The sequence below is a fragment of the Octodon degus genome, unplaced genomic scaffold (genome assembly GCF_000260255.1).
Source record: "Octodon degus isolate 3935 unplaced genomic scaffold, OctDeg1.0 scaffold00021, whole genome shotgun sequence".
In the NCBI taxonomy this organism is placed as follows: Eukaryota; Metazoa; Chordata; class Mammalia; order Rodentia; family Octodontidae; genus Octodon; species Octodon degus.
In genome coordinates this window covers 10715706-10730207 of record NW_004524597.1, presented here as the reverse complement: position 1 = coordinate 10730207, position 14502 = coordinate 10715706, and the positions used below count along the sequence as shown (strand labels likewise).

At 52.5% G+C, this 14502-nt stretch overlaps 2 protein-coding genes across 8 annotated transcripts in view; one reads left to right on the top strand and one right to left on the bottom strand.

Annotated features, from left to right (window-relative positions):
* The window catches only part of Cacna1h (calcium voltage-gated channel subunit alpha1 H), a 61649-nt gene extending 58073 nt beyond the window's left edge, over positions 1 to 3576 (top strand). For all 7 annotated transcript variants that reach the window (XM_023711789.1, XM_023711793.1, XM_023711792.1 and 4 more), the window contains one exon: positions 112 to 3576. In XM_023711789.1, coding sequence (XP_023567557.1) covers positions 112 to 1146 — 1035 coding nt within the window. In that variant the 3' untranslated portion in view covers positions 1147 to 3576. The remainder of the gene's footprint in view (positions 1 to 111) is intronic.
* A 6938-nt stretch (positions 3577 to 10514) lies between these two features.
* Positions 10515 to 11950, bottom strand: LOC101571955 (tryptase-like). The gene is made up of 5 exons (XM_004628124.2): positions 11878 to 11950; positions 11557 to 11731; positions 11175 to 11440; positions 10874 to 11037; positions 10515 to 10795 (listed from the first exon to the last, which is right to left on the bottom strand). Exons 1-5 carry the CDS (start codon positions 11948 to 11950, stop codon positions 10550 to 10552), a joined length of 924 nt encoding a protein of 307 aa, XP_004628181.1. The 3' UTR covers positions 10515 to 10549.
* Between the last annotated feature and the right edge of the window lie 2552 nt (positions 11951 to 14502).

Below are 14502 nucleotides of genomic sequence, written 5' to 3'. Positions count from 1 at the left end.
GGGCTTCATGGGTGGGGGTCCCATCTGTATCCTGTTCTGGTCTCAGGTGGGGAGCGGTTCCTGGCTCTACTGGCTGAAGTGCCTCTTCATTGTAACCCTGGGCTCTTACAGGAGGCTGTGCGTACAGAGTCTCTGGAAGGACAGGTTGACAGCCCTGGAGAGAATGGCCCAGATTCCACGGGGCCTGTGGAGAAGACCCCGGTGAGGCAGGTGTCCCGGGGGGGCTCCCTGAAGTCACCACCCCGTTCCCCATGGCCTGCCAGTGTTCGCACCCGCAAGCACACTTTTGGACAGCGCTGCATCTCCAGTCGGCTCCTGGCCTCTGGCGGAGATGAGGCTGAAGGTGCAGACCCAGCAGATGAGGAAGTCAGACACATCACCAGCTCCGCCCACCCGTGGCCTGCTGCTGAGCCCCACAGCCCTGAGGCCTCCCCTGTGGCCTCCCCTGCAGCCCGAGGGGTGGCAGGCAGTGGGCCAGACCTGCATAGGCTCTGCAGTCCAGATACCCAGGGCTTCCTGGACATGCCAGGTCGGGCAGACACACAGAGGTGGCCCTCAGTGGAGCTAGGTGATGGTGATAGCCACCTGGAACCTGAGGACATAAAGGCCCGGGTTCCAGAGCTTGAACCAGCCCTGGGAGCGCGCAGAAAGAAGAAGATGAGCCCTCCCTGCATCTCTGTGGACCCTCCTGCAGAGGATGAGGGCTCTGCACGGCCCCCAGTGGCAGAGGGCAGCAGCACCCTCCGGCGCAGAACCCCATCCTGTGAGGCTGCGCCCCACAGGGACTTAGAGCCCATGGAGGGCACTGGAGGGGACCCCACTGCCAAGGGGGATCGGTGGGGCCAGGGCCCCTGTCGGGCTGAGCACCTGACCGTCCCTAGCTTTGCCTTTGAGCCACTAAACATCGGGGGCCCTAGTGAGATCCCCTTCTTGGACAGCAGTCAGAGTGTGACCCCAGAATCCAAAGTTTCCTCCACAGGGGCTGCAGTGCCTCTGGATCCCCAAGAAGTAGAACTTTCTGTACCCTGTGTGGACCCTCCAGAGAAGGGGCGGGGACTCTTCCTCATGGTTCCCCAGACCTCCCTGAAGGAACTGGGTTCCCCAGACACTCCTGCCCCAGATAACAATGCAGACGAGCCTGTGTAGCTCAGACTCACAGTACACAGGGCTTTGCACGGAGTTAGGGATACCCAATAGGGCAGTGGCCTCAGACAGGCCAAGAGTGGACCCTGGCTCAGGCCCCGTGGTAGGTAGAGGGGCCAGGAGGACAGCCCAGCAGAGGCAGGTGGATGCAGTCTGTGCACCATGTTGTGGGACAGCCCATGACATCTGTCCATGCACTGGGTCAGTTTAGGTCTGAGTTTTGCCGCTGCCACCATCTGCGGCCATGTAGGGCCTCTCAAGAGGCCTGTGAAAGATGCTATACCTGTGGGAAAGGGCACCACAGCACCATCCCCACACTCCACTGTTATAGGGAGCACACGCTTGAGCCTTGTGCCCTCAGCAGCAGGCTCAGTCCACAAGGCCACCACGGCCAGTGTCACCTCTGCTCACAGTCCGAGTTTTCATACATCACCCTCCACACTTCCCCATCCCATGCCACCCTTTAACATCAGCTCGGGGATTCTAGGCACGTCCTGTGACTCTGGGAAAGTCAGCCACCTCACCAGGGCGTTGTGACTTGTGCAATAAGACGCCCTGGCCCATTCTAATGGCACCTCTCATCTGTCCAGCCCTGTGGCCTGGAGATTGAGTTGACATCCCTCTGTTACGTTCTGTTCTGTTCCCTTTGTCATATAAATTCAGGTTCCATGTTGCAATAATCTGATGCAGAAAACTCAGCTTCTTAAGGAAAAGGGGAGGGGAGGGGCAAAGCAGAATAAATATTAACTTATTTAAGAAATGCACTCTGGCTACCACCTCAGAATCAAGTGTCCCAGGTTGGGTGGAAATGGGAGCTGAGCCAGGTCTGCACAACCGGTATTGGCCCCAAACCAGCAGCAGTAGGCTGAGCAGAAAAAGGCCTCAAGAAGCCTGCGTTCCCAACCATGGCATGTGATGATGGATCCAGTTCAGATATGTGGGGATGTGGCTGTAGGCCCCAGGCCCTTTGAGGTGGCCATAGCCACCCTGGGGCACTTTGGGGATCGCTGCTGCTCCTGACAAGAAGGTGTCAAGCATGGTGAAGGTTAGCGACACCCAAGCCCTAGAGAGGCTGATAAGGACAGATTACAGATTCCAGCAGTAGAGGGAGGGAGCTTCCTGGCTTAGGAGGTATGCAAAGACACAGAAGCAGTCTTGGGCCAAAGCCAGCACCAACCAGCCCAGCAGACAGTTACATTCTCTGAGCTGTGTAGCTGCACAGTGCTGCATCAACTGGCTAGATGGCAGTGTGGTTTGCCCTCTTTACTAAAGAGGAAACTGAGGACCAGACAGTTTCCCTGCCAGCAATGAGCATCCACAGGGTGCTCCACATACGTGCACCTGTCAGAGGCAGAGGCTGCCTGCCACAACCACACTAGCTGTGGCAGTATGGCCTCTGCATTTGCCCCCACCCCAGCTTCCCAGCTGACCACACAAGCTTGCAGCCAGGTCTCCAATCATCTGGCTGACTAGAGGCCTCTGGAGTCATTTTGTGGGCAGAAAAGGGTGAGAACAAGTCACGCAAGAAGACATAGGAGTTCTCACTGGCTCTCCACTCCCAACCCATACTGATGGATGTCTCCTGAGCCTTGTCTACACAGCAGTTCCAGTTGAATGGCCTTATATAGGCTGGAACAGGCCATCTGCAGATTCACCGTGGACACTTGCTTCCTGCAGGCTGTGTGGGGGACACAGGCTCTAAGAGAGGTATGGGCTCATGGAATTTTGGGGCTCCTGCCCATGTACTGCTAAGAATGAGGCTGGGCCATGTGCGTCAGGTACAAAGCCTGTTACCTGGTTGCTGGAGTACTGGCTCTGAGAACTTCATCTGGTATGAACAGATAGGTAGTGGGCTCCAAGGTGGGGCAACCACAGGGTTGTGTGGTGGCCCTTTCCCAAGTGTCCCTTCCCTTTCTCCATCCCCACAGGCAGGGCGATGGAGGGGCCCCTCACCCCTCCTGTGTGTAGCTCCTGCCCATCATCCAATACTACATCCCAGTGTAGAAGGTCTTTTTGAGGCAGAGAGGCAGGACCTGTCTGGAGAGGGCCACCCAGATGCACGAAGACAATGTCCTACTACAGGGGAGTTGGGGGTATAGATTGACCTACAGCATTGTAGACAATTTGGGGAAGTGGTCATTAGCTCCACGCAGACCTGGTATTTGGATTAGTTAAGGGACCTGGATGACGGGGATATGGTTGTGGGGTCATCACCACTGTCTGGCCAGGTGCAAGGCAAGAATCAACATCCAGCCACCTGGAGCCCATGTTGGCCAGGCTCCAACTGTCCCTCAGCCACTGAGGCCTGAGCCTGTGCTGCGGCTATGCTGCAGGCCTGCGGTGTCATCTGGGATCCCTGCTGCTCCTGACAGGTGTCGAGCATGATGGAGGTCAGCGACACTCTTGAGCCCTAGAGAGGCTGATCAGGGCAGAGTCCAGATTCCAGCAGAGGGGAGGGAGGGAGGGAGCCTCCTGGCTTAGGAGGTATGCAAAGACACAGAAGCAGTCTTGCGCCAGTTGGGCCAAGGCCACACCAACCAGCCCAGCAGACAGTTACGTTCTCTGAGCTCTGTAGCTGCACAGTGCTGCATCAACTGGCTAGATGGCACCATGGTTTGCCCTGTTTGCTAAAGAAGAAACTAAGGACCAGACAGTTTCCCCTCCAGCAATGAGCATCCACAGGGTGCTCCACATACGTGCACCTGTCAGAGGCAGAGGCTGCCTGCCACGACCACACTTGTTGGAGCAGTATGGCCTGTGCACCTGAAACCTGGGGTTGGCCACATCCTGAGCCGGAGCAGGGCACGCAGTCCTCACAGCCTGCTTCCCACCCGTACCCTTCCTCCAGGAAGCCTCCGTCACCACCCCTCTCACCTTGGGGATCTTCTGTCTGTTGGGAGCTCTCCAGAAGGTTTGTGTATTCAGAAAGTAATACTCGAAGTAAGGAGCACCCTAGATCCCTGGACTTGGTTTCTAGTGTTAGCAGGACCCCGAGAGATGAGGGCCAGAGAAAGGCATTGGGGAGGTGGCACCTCAAAGACCCCAGAGGCTAGGGGCCTAGAAGAAACTACCGGGTAGGGATGCAGCCTCCTTTTAGGATGAGCGTATCGATTGTCTCATAACTCTACAAATGAGCGAACTGCCACCCCAGGGAGCACTTTATTATAGTTAATTTTCTTATGTAAATTTCACTTTTTTAAAAATATGGACATAAATTTATTTTATTTTATTTTTTTAACCTTTGGCTTTACATTTATTACAGGATTTTCATTAGAAATACAATACCACATTCATCTGCTCAGTAAGCTGCATATACCAATGGATGTTGGCCTTTCCTGTTGTCATTGCTGTCTATATGAGACAGTTTCAAATCGAATTGGTAGGACAGTTCCAATAATTAACACATTGCATACTGCCTTCCTAGTGGTTATTTGTAGTACAATATGCAGACATGATATCCTATTTATAAACACTATTAGAACAAATTTCTCTATTCCTTGAATTAAGAGAATGTACCTATATATCTATCCTAACCATTTTGAACACACAGATACAAAATGGTCATTTATCTATATCCCTTTTTTTTTTGTTTAGTTACATCATTTAAATATTATAAGTGTGTTAACTCAGCAAAATATTCCAAAATAGTCCAGTAGTCCATAATAGTATTGGGTCTTCCACTGTAAATTTCACTTAATAAAAAATGTTTTTTAAAAATTTAATGTCAGAATCCAGTTTAAGGGTTGGGGAGATAGCTCAGGGATCTAAGTACCTGCCTGGCAAGTACAAGGACCCAAGTTCAATCCCCAGTATCACATGCCAGCTGTGGTGGCGCATGCCTGTAATCTCAGCTCTAGGGAGGCTGAGACAGGAGGGTCACTATGAGTCTGAGCTTCATAGTGAGACCCTGTACCAAAACAAAAAAATAATTTAAAGAATCCACTTCAAAGAGCCCCCACTGGCCAGATCTGGGTCACTTTGTGCTCACACAAAAAGACAGTCATAATTAAATATGTACAACTAAATGAAATGAGAAACTCAGTCCACACAGATCGAGAAATAGGTGGGGAAGGATCTTTTTACCCCAGGATGCCAACTGGTACCCAAGGAGGGACAAGCCTGGTTTGGGGAAGTCACCAAAAGGTAACAGCAATAGCATTGTTTCAGACAAGAACCATGAGTGATGGTGACAGGAAGAGAATCTCCTGAAACTCACAATTTAACTGAAAAACAGAGAGAGGTGGCTTTCCAGGAGGCCCAGCCTCTACCCTCAGCCGGGATTCCTGAGTAAAGTCCCCTGTGATGAGCCAATGACCTCCCTGGGCCTCCAGGTGGCCCCCAGAATGGATAGTGCCCCTTCAGATATTCCTGCCAGGCCTCTATTCCAATCTTGTACCCTCTTTTTTTGAGGGGGGTATCCCTGGCTGCAGAGTCTCATGGGGAAAAGGGTGCTGGATTTTCCTGAGATGACCCATGTGACCTGCAGGAACCAGGGAGGGCTTCCTGGAGGCAGTGGCATCTCCAGGTGTCACTTTCCTTCCCCATCCCCACAGACAGGGTGATGGAGGGGTCTGTCACCCCTCCTGTGTGTAGCTCCTGCCCATCACCCAACACTACATACTGGAGTGGAAGTCAATCAAGGTCCCTTTGAGACAGACAGGCAGGACCTGTCAGGCTACCTGCATGCACAAGGATGATGTCCCAGCTAGACCCCAGAAGTCCTGGGGAGTTGGGGGTGCCAATTAACCCACGTCACATCACTGTAGAGAATCCAGGGAGGTGGAGACAGAATGTCAGGGTGAAGGCAAATGTCCAGAGAGGTCCTCAAACCCCAAAGATCTGAGTGATGCCCACTGAGTTTCAGGGTGACTCTAGGATAGGTCCCCTATTCTAAGCATCTGAACCTAGTACCTAGGCAGACAGAACTACTAGTCACCATCCCAGGTGCAAAGTAGCCATGAAAATAAGCAGTAGCCATGGTGACCAGTCATACACAGCAGTTGGGAGGCCTCAGTCTTGGCCACCATGCCCTCCAGCACCCTTCCTCAAGAAGGCTTCACCATGTCTGGGTTCTGGGTTCCCCTACCCCCCACATGATGCCTCTATCTCTGGTACCTCACCCAGGGTCGTGACACACCAAGCCCCACTGAAAGGACACTTGGTATTTTCCCGTCTCTTGGCTTAGAACCATAGTGTCTGGCTTGGAGGCTCCAACTCTGTGGCTGATTGGAAATATGGCACCTCCAAGAGAGGTTGTAGGGTCCACCCCATCCCAGCAGGATGCAGGTGCTCTCCAGCAGCACTCCCACCTCCATCCAGGCTGGCTGCCCACCAGGCACAGTCAGGAGCTGCAAGAGGTCACTGGCTCACAGACCGTGTTGTCTGTCTGTGATAGGGCGAGGAGGATGGTCCACTCTGAGTCCTGGGCTGCTGGTGTGGTGTGGTGTGTGAGGTGGGGTGGGGCTGGATAGGGAAGACTTCACACCTGCTATTAGAGGCAAGGGAAGAGGAGGAAAGGTGCCACTGACAAGCCCCATCTTGTTCCCTCTATATACTGCAAAGGGAATTGTCACCTCCCTTTGTCTTCAGGTGACACTGCAGCCCAGGTAACACTGCAGCCCAGGTAGTCAGTGCATGGCTCAGGGAACAAGTTAGACCACAGCAGGAACAGGGTGAGACTCAGGAGTCCCCACTGTAAACCTGAGCATTTGTTGTTCCCAACATAGGTCAGAATTGATGCCACCGCTTCCAGGAATCCCTCCCTGGTTCCCATAGGTCACATGGGGCTTCTCAATCCCAACCTGAGGCCCAGACAACGTAGAGGAGTCATCTTAGGCTTCCATGATAATATACCCTCTGCAATGTCGTGTCCTCACATTTGTTCTTGGGTTCCCTCCCTGTCTACACTAAACATCAAGTGGACAGTGCTCTTCAGCTGCCCAGGGCTGCTTGTATAGCTGAAGCCTGATGACCAAATTGATTGGAAGCCCCAGGAAGAGTAAGGGACGTTCTCCATCTCCAAACCACAGGCTGGGCATGCAGAGTTCCACCGAGACCCTCTAAATCAAGTATTCCCTTTTAAGTGTAAAGTACTGAGACATGGGAATAACCTGATAATTTTCAGGATGCAGCTTCACAAGGAATAAACTTGGACTCCTTTACACCACGACCTGGTATTGATGGCCTTGCCTCAAACATATGTGTTAAATGCCGACCTACTGACAAATAGAGATAACATCAGCTCCCCCACCCTCCCCTTTAGAATGGCCACACCTGGGAGGTGCTGCATGGGGAAGGAGAGATCTGCCTGGTGACACAGCCCAGGGGCAGCAGGACGGGAAGCAGGTGTCCCCAGCCCATGCTGTCTTTACCTGGGGACCCAGGAGTCTGATGTCACCCAGTGGGCTTGAAGCAGGTGGGAAGAGCAGGATCTTCATGGAATCAAATCCTGAGACCTTCCCCAGGGTCATTCCAGGTCTCCCCAAGAGGGGCCTTCACTGCCCTCTCTTGTTGCAGCTTGATCCATCTGCAGCACCAGGGAACTCATTGCCCAACCTGCATCCCATGACCCTGCTCCCTGCAGAGCCCTCAACACCACCCAGATCCCAGGTCTGCTGTCAAGGAAGATACTCTGGAACATTCTGTTCTGTCCCATGGGCAATGCTGTGACAAGTGGAAGTCTGTCTTCATTTTCCAGAGAGCATGTGGGGGTAGGGTGCCCTGGCCCTGGTGGTAGCCTCTGGCAGGTGTCCTATAGCTGGGATCCCAGGAGAGTTGGAGCTTGGGGACATCTGTCTCTTGGGCACTATCACCTGGGGAGGAGCCCCAGCTGTACAAAGAAAATTATTCAATTTTTTTTTGGCCCTTCCTGGCAGCCACCTCAATAGTGTCAACCCTCACTTTTTAAATTTTTTTAGTTTTTGTGATAGTCTCTGTGTTCTCCAAGCTAACCTTGAACTCACAGCAATCCTCTTGCCTCAGCCTCCCAAATGCTGGGATTACCGGTGTGTGCCACCACCCTCACTTTTATGTGTTATCTGCTGCTGGGCTGAGTGCCAGATAAGAGGAAAGCCCTAGAACGAGACCACCTTCCTTCCAACCCAACTTCAAGACCTTGTTCACCTCCTTAGGACCTCTGTCCCTTGCCTTTCACCCTGCACAGCCTCTGCTAAGGATGTCTGAACCAACTTACTGGAGCTTTAGCACTTATCAGAAGTCAGTCTGTCTGCCAACAGTGAAAGCTAGTGGGGAGGGGCAGGAGATGGAGGGATGGATTTGCAGGGGGTTTTTTTTAATAACAAATGTTTGTTATTTAAAAAAAAAGTAATAGAGCAGTTTAGCACCTCCTCCCCAGTGGATTTCTCTTTGGAGAGTGAGGGCACCAGAACTGTGGGGGAACTGTCACTGTGCAAAGCAGGGCCCCCAGAGACACTCCTGGCATCCTTCCCTGCTCCGTTCTGTGGGATGCAGGCCCACACAAATTGGGGTTGGGGGCTGGAGAAGGGCCAGGTGGGTCCTTTAAGGATCTCCCTGAGAAGGTTAGAGATCATCCAGAGAATCTACAGGGCAAATACAGGTATTTGCACCAGACAACGGATAATAGAGACAAGTGAAAGCCTCTTCAAAGAATCTGTTTCCACCTCAAAGCCCCAGAATGAATCCTGAAGGACTGAGCTGTAGCCACCCATTTCGTTAAGGTGTGTACTTTCAGCTTGACTGGCTCTGGAATCCACTGAGGAGATTGATAGAGTGCACTTCTGGGTAGGCAGTGGAGGGGTGGCCTTGGGGACCATGTCTGTTTTCTACCCCTTCCTTCTCTGGTAGTCTTCCTCTATCCTGCTCCTCTGTCACCTTAAACATCTCTTCTCTGCCACAGCCTCCCACCATGATGTTCCTTCCATGGAGTGACAACTGTGGATTGAATCTGTCAAAACCCATGAGCCAAAATGAACCACTCCTTTAAATTGTGGGCTTTAGGAAAGTTATCATATGTGGCTTAAAAACACAGTCATGTCCACTGCAATGCACACCAGGGCAGGAATGGGCCGCTGGCGCAAACATATCTGGCAGCAGCATATCTGACATGGCAGCATATATATCCAGGGGCCACATGATGGATATAAGAATCTGAAGCCAGAGCACAGGAATGGTTTGCCAGGTGGAGTGTGAACTTCCTAAGCAGGCATATCTGAGTCCCACTCTAGCCCTTCCTTGAGTTCCTAAGTTCCTACAGCTTGGCTAGGAAGGGGCATTCTTTCAGTCCCCATATGTCACAGTGGCCCAGACAGGCTGCAAGGTTGGGCATCTGGAACACAATCTGCACCATAGCTGCAAGCCAGGAAGAGGCTTCCGGGCCTTGATCTGAGGTGAATGGTCTAAGTTAGAAGAAAAAAAGTATAGGAAAAACAATCCCAGGTACCTACAGTGGGGAAAACAGAGAAATAACTGGGTGTCCCAGAAGAGACATGTGCAGGTGTAGACATGCACTCACGGAGTGGGCGGCATGACGGAAGATGTGGCCTCAGGGGCTTCACCCCAGCAGGGCACAGGGAAGATGGTCCTCTTATCCCCACAATGGAGGGGAGGGCTCCAGCCAAGAAAGGGCTGCCTTCATGGTAATCATAACAGAGGCGATGCATTTCATGTGATGCCACCAGACAGAATGGTGCAGGTGGAGTGTAAGAAAGCACCAAGTGTGCTGGTGGTGGGTGGGAGAGGGTGCTAACAGGTCCGGGGGGTGTCCTAACACATTGAACATGTGTCCCCTTTGGCCCCAGTAGCTCCTCTCACCAGCACATGCATAGGAACAGCCATGACTACTCCAGCCCTAGAACCCCATTTGGGAATGCCTCAAAGCCGCTGCTGGTGACAGAGAAGGTCATCAACATGGGGTTCAGGGGGAAAGCAAATCTCCAGAAGTTGCTCCAATCAGATCACAGAGGAATGTCTCATCAGACACAGGGAAAGTTCCCACCACAGCCTGGTCAGGACAGTGGCGGGGGTGATGCTTGGAATAGGGACTGGGCCTTGGAGGCTTAGAACAATAATGCTCAATCCCCTGACCCTGTTGTTTGTGGGTACCTAGCTCCCAAGAAGTCCCTTTTGCTTTACTTGTCCTGAGGACATGGTACCAATCACCAAAGGCAATAAGCTGGTGAGGAAGAAGTGGGATCTAGGGACAAGAGCCCAAGCAGGAGGACTCACAGGGCAACATGCCATCTCAGGCAATGAGGACCCACAACCATGAAGCTACACCCTGGCTCTTCTCCCCAGTGAAGAACCTACAACTAGAAACTCAGGGACAGCCATGGTTGCTTTTCATGCATATTAATGAGACACAGCTGCCGGAGGGTTAGCACAAGGGGAGGGATAATAGGGGAGGGGGCTAAAGGCAGGACAGGGAAGCCTAGGGGCCTTCTATCTGGGCAGGAGGCAGCATGCTGGGGACAAAAGGGGCTGCTTCTCCCCTGATGCAGAGGCAGCTCTGACAACCCAGCTCAGGGTTGTAGCAGTGGATCCAGTCCAGGTAGTGGGTCACGCGGGTATAGATGCCAGGTCGGTTGGCCTGAGCACAGCCATCACCCCAGCTGACCACACCTGCCTGCATCCAGGTGCCCCTCACTTTGCAGACCAGGGGCCCTCCAGAATCACCCTGGGGAAAGCAAAGGTCAGTGTTCAAGAGCAAGGCCAGGATGAGTAGAGGGGTGCAGTGAATACTGTTGGGACCCACCTGGCAGGAGTCTCTTTGGCTGTTCCCAGCACAAAGCATGTCCTCTCGAACAATGAGAATGTGATCCCCCATGGAGAGGCCCATGTGGTACTTGGCATCACAAACATGATTTTCCACAATGGGGACCTTCACTTGTTTTAGGGGATATGGTAGTGGGAGCGGCACTGGGGTGAGAGAAGAAATAATCTCAGGGACAAACAGATCAAGGCCCATCTCTGTCACCCTAAAGGAACCCTGTAGCTGGAGCCATGGTATAACCCAGTCCCCACCTGTCCAAGCCCTCATTATCCCTGCCACTCACAGCCACTGTGCACATTGCCCCCGCCTGTCACCCAGCACGACATCCCTGAGGGGAAGGTCTCAGAGGCAGGAGGAAGGGAGACGGGGTGGATGTGGCTGGAGGTGTTCACAGGGTCCTCCAGCTCCAACAGGGCGATGTCTGCACCATTCTGGGCGTCATAGTAGTCAGGGTGTGTGATGATCCGGCTAACGAGCAACAGGTGGTCTTGGTAATAGAGGTGCTGCTTGCGAAGCTGCACCCGCAGTGATTCAGGGCTCATGTTATCCCTGGGAAGGGCAAAGCCTTACTCAGGAAGGCTTCGCTGAGCCACACATCCTAGGTTCTGGAGTACCTAGGGGGAAACTGGCACCATGCCCCACCTGCCAGCCCCACAGTCACTCACGGTCCTACACAGTGAGCCGCAGTTAGCACCCGCTGCGGGTGGATGAGCGATCCTCCACAGAAGTGCTCCCAGAAGTTGAAGTTGAAGTGCCTCAGGCTCACCTGCCAGGGCCACTTACCGCCAGGGGCCTCCTGGCCCCCTACAATGCCTGCTCGCTTCAGGGTCAGGCCAGTGGCTGGAGTCGGGAGTAATTTCAAGATAGGTCAAAAGCCTTGCCCTGGCTCAACCCTGCCCAGTGTTGGGGAGACCCTGGGCTCTGAGCCCACCTGCCTATGGGATGTGAGGCTGCAGACAGATAGGGCCAGCCTGGGCAGGACTCACCAGGGACTGTGTGGACCACGCCAGACAGGAGGGGCGATGCCAGCATCAGCAGGTTCAGCATTGGGCTCAGCATCTGGAAGGAACACAGAGGGTCAGTCCCCTGGCATGAGTCTCGCCCAAAGCCAGAAATAGCTGGTGTCAGCAGAAGGTAGAGCCCATGAGGACTGGGTGTTGACCTACACCGGGGTCTCAGAGGTTGGGGCCTCCGAGTCAGGAGAACTTATCCTGGCCAGTCCTACTCCTCTCTAGCCAGCCCGCTCTCAATTCTGCAATTATCTCCCCAAAGCAACTCAAATTGAAGGAGGGGCCTCCACCCTCCAATCCAGAGAAGGAGGAAATGACTCAGACCCAGGCCCTTCATGTGACCCATGCCTCCACACTCATACGTCCATCTGGTACCCACCAGTCCTAATGTCGGAGCGCAGAGGCCCAGCCACCCTCTTATAGGGCCTTGAAGTTTCAGGCCCTGGAAGGCTGCAATGCGTATTCCAGCAGCAGTGAGTGAGAGGGGCTCCAGTCTGCACAAGATCCACTGATTCCCTGTGTATTGGTGTTCCCAGGTGGCCCTGGTCATACACCGAACACTGGATGTTTGAGAGTCCCTCTCACAGCTGCTGGATTACTAGCCCTGGAATGTTACTGGCATCCAGTTGTTGGGATCAGACTACTAATCCAGTCAGGAGCAAAGATGACCCACGAGGGAATATCAGGTATAATGACAAGTAGGGACTACATGTTCTCTACCCCCATCTGTTTCCTTATTGGACACAAGGTATGAACCTTTGAGCCTCTCTTTGAGGGAAGCTGTGGCCTCCTCCAAAGAAGCAACGAGGTGCCATTGAATGCCAGTACCACCCCACTCTAAGTCTCTAAATTCACAGGATGGGGCTCAGCTCTCCTCTCCTCACTTCAGAGGAGCAGTCATATGAAGAATCCCTTGGGAGCGAGCAGTACAAAGTCCTCTGGCCAGGAAGGAGACCTGTTACCCTCAAGAGACCAAGCTCTGCAGCAAGCTTCTGGTCTGTGCCACTCCACTCACCAGAAGGTAGCTAGTTATCTCAGCTTCAACAAGAGGGGAGGTGCATGGACATCGGGCAGGAACAAGAAAAGGCCCACATCCATTTCTTCTGGGCACTCCACCCTCAAAAACATCCCTGAGCCCTTCCACATCCAGACCCATCCATCTACCCCACCCCTGGTTCTCCTCAGGGCCCCCTCCTTGCCTCAGGCTCCTGGACTCCCCCACCCCGTGCCTCCACTCTGCTCTCTGTACTCCCCAGAACATGGTGCTCTAGGCTCTACACAGGCAGCATGGGGTAGGCAAGTGGTGTCCCACTCAATGAACCTGTTTCCCAGTTGTTCTCTAACGAAGTCCCCCAGACTCTCAAAGCCACAGTTGATGAGATGGGACCTACAGGAGCCTGCATGTCGGGGCACAAAGGCTTGAATTTGCAGGAACCACTAAGTCAGAGAATCCAGATCTGGTTTTCCAAGGAAAGTTCCAGTTAGCTCACACCTGGGAGGTGGACCAATCAGCAGTTGTAAAGACTCAATTGCTGTGATTGGCTAGCTCCCAACCAATCAGTGGCGGTGTGGATAAAATTGCTCTGACATTGGACCAATCAGTGGCTGACTCATTGAGGATGTGAGTCACACACGTATAGAGGATGTGAGTACAATGATTGACTGACTCCAGACCAGTTCTGTGAGAATAAAATTGCTGTTTGGCTTGCTTTGAACCGATCATGACTATGGGAGGCAGAGCCTTTGCCTTATTATATCTTGCTGTGCAAGCCCCAAGCATCCTTCCTACCCTGGAGAAAACAGGACAGTTGTGAAAGGAGGTCAGGCCCTTGGGAGATAGCCTTAGGGTGACCTGAAGTGACGTCCTCGACTCATTGAGGATGTGAGTCACACACGTATAGAGGATGCTACGTACAGCAGCTGCTCTGCCCTCCCTGGGGTGGGTCCTCCTCTTCCTAAGTTGCTTCTCTTTCTTGTCCTCTGTAGGAGCCACATTTTACTGAAGGCTGAATTAGCAAAGAACTAATCACTGGTAGTGAGAAATGAAAATGTGGCAAGAGGGTAGAAAACAAGGTAAGATTGACAGGGACCGTTTGCAGGATGTGTGTAGGGATGGGAAACACAAACAAAAAGTGCGGACCTTGCCAAGTGGGAGGGAGCAGACATGTGAGCCGGAAAGGGTGACAACAGCCAGAATCTGTGAGGCAGAAAGCCTAAGGGAGAAGAGAAGGAATAACTAAAAATATCTGGGGAGTGAATGGGCAAAACTCTTCATGTCTAATGAAACTCTAAGCCAATCTAACAATTCGGGAAAGGCAAAGTAAAATAGAACTAAAGAAAAACCTACAAGTGTATGTCGTAAATGTCTAATAATCAGTGAAAAGGAGTAACAGAAAAGTTCTTTTCAGAAACTAGCAATCAACAGACAATGGAGAGCCATTAGTGAAGTACTAAGAAAGAAAAAGACAAACTTTCTATGTTTCAAAAGATGAACAAAACTTTCTACATCACACAAATGCTGAATATGCTGCCAGTGTCTCTGCTCTACCAAAACTGCCAAAGTTCATTCAGCCAGAAAGCAAATAAAAGATTTTTTTTTTA

Bases quoted from the DNA above. Each gene is read 5' to 3' on its own strand.
- LOC101571955 (XM_004628124.2), bottom strand. From the start codon at position 11,950: ATGCTGAGCCCAATGCTGAACCTGCTGATGCTGGCATCGCCCCTCCTG. The intron at 11,441-11,556 runs GTGAGTGACTGT...TGCCCTTCCCAG, and splicing joins GCGGCTCACTGTGTAGGACC to GGATAACATGAGCCCTGAAT. The intron at 11,038-11,174 runs GTGAGTGGCAGG...CTCTCACCCCAG, and splicing joins GGGCAATGTGCACAGTGGCT to TGCCGCTCCCACTACCATAT.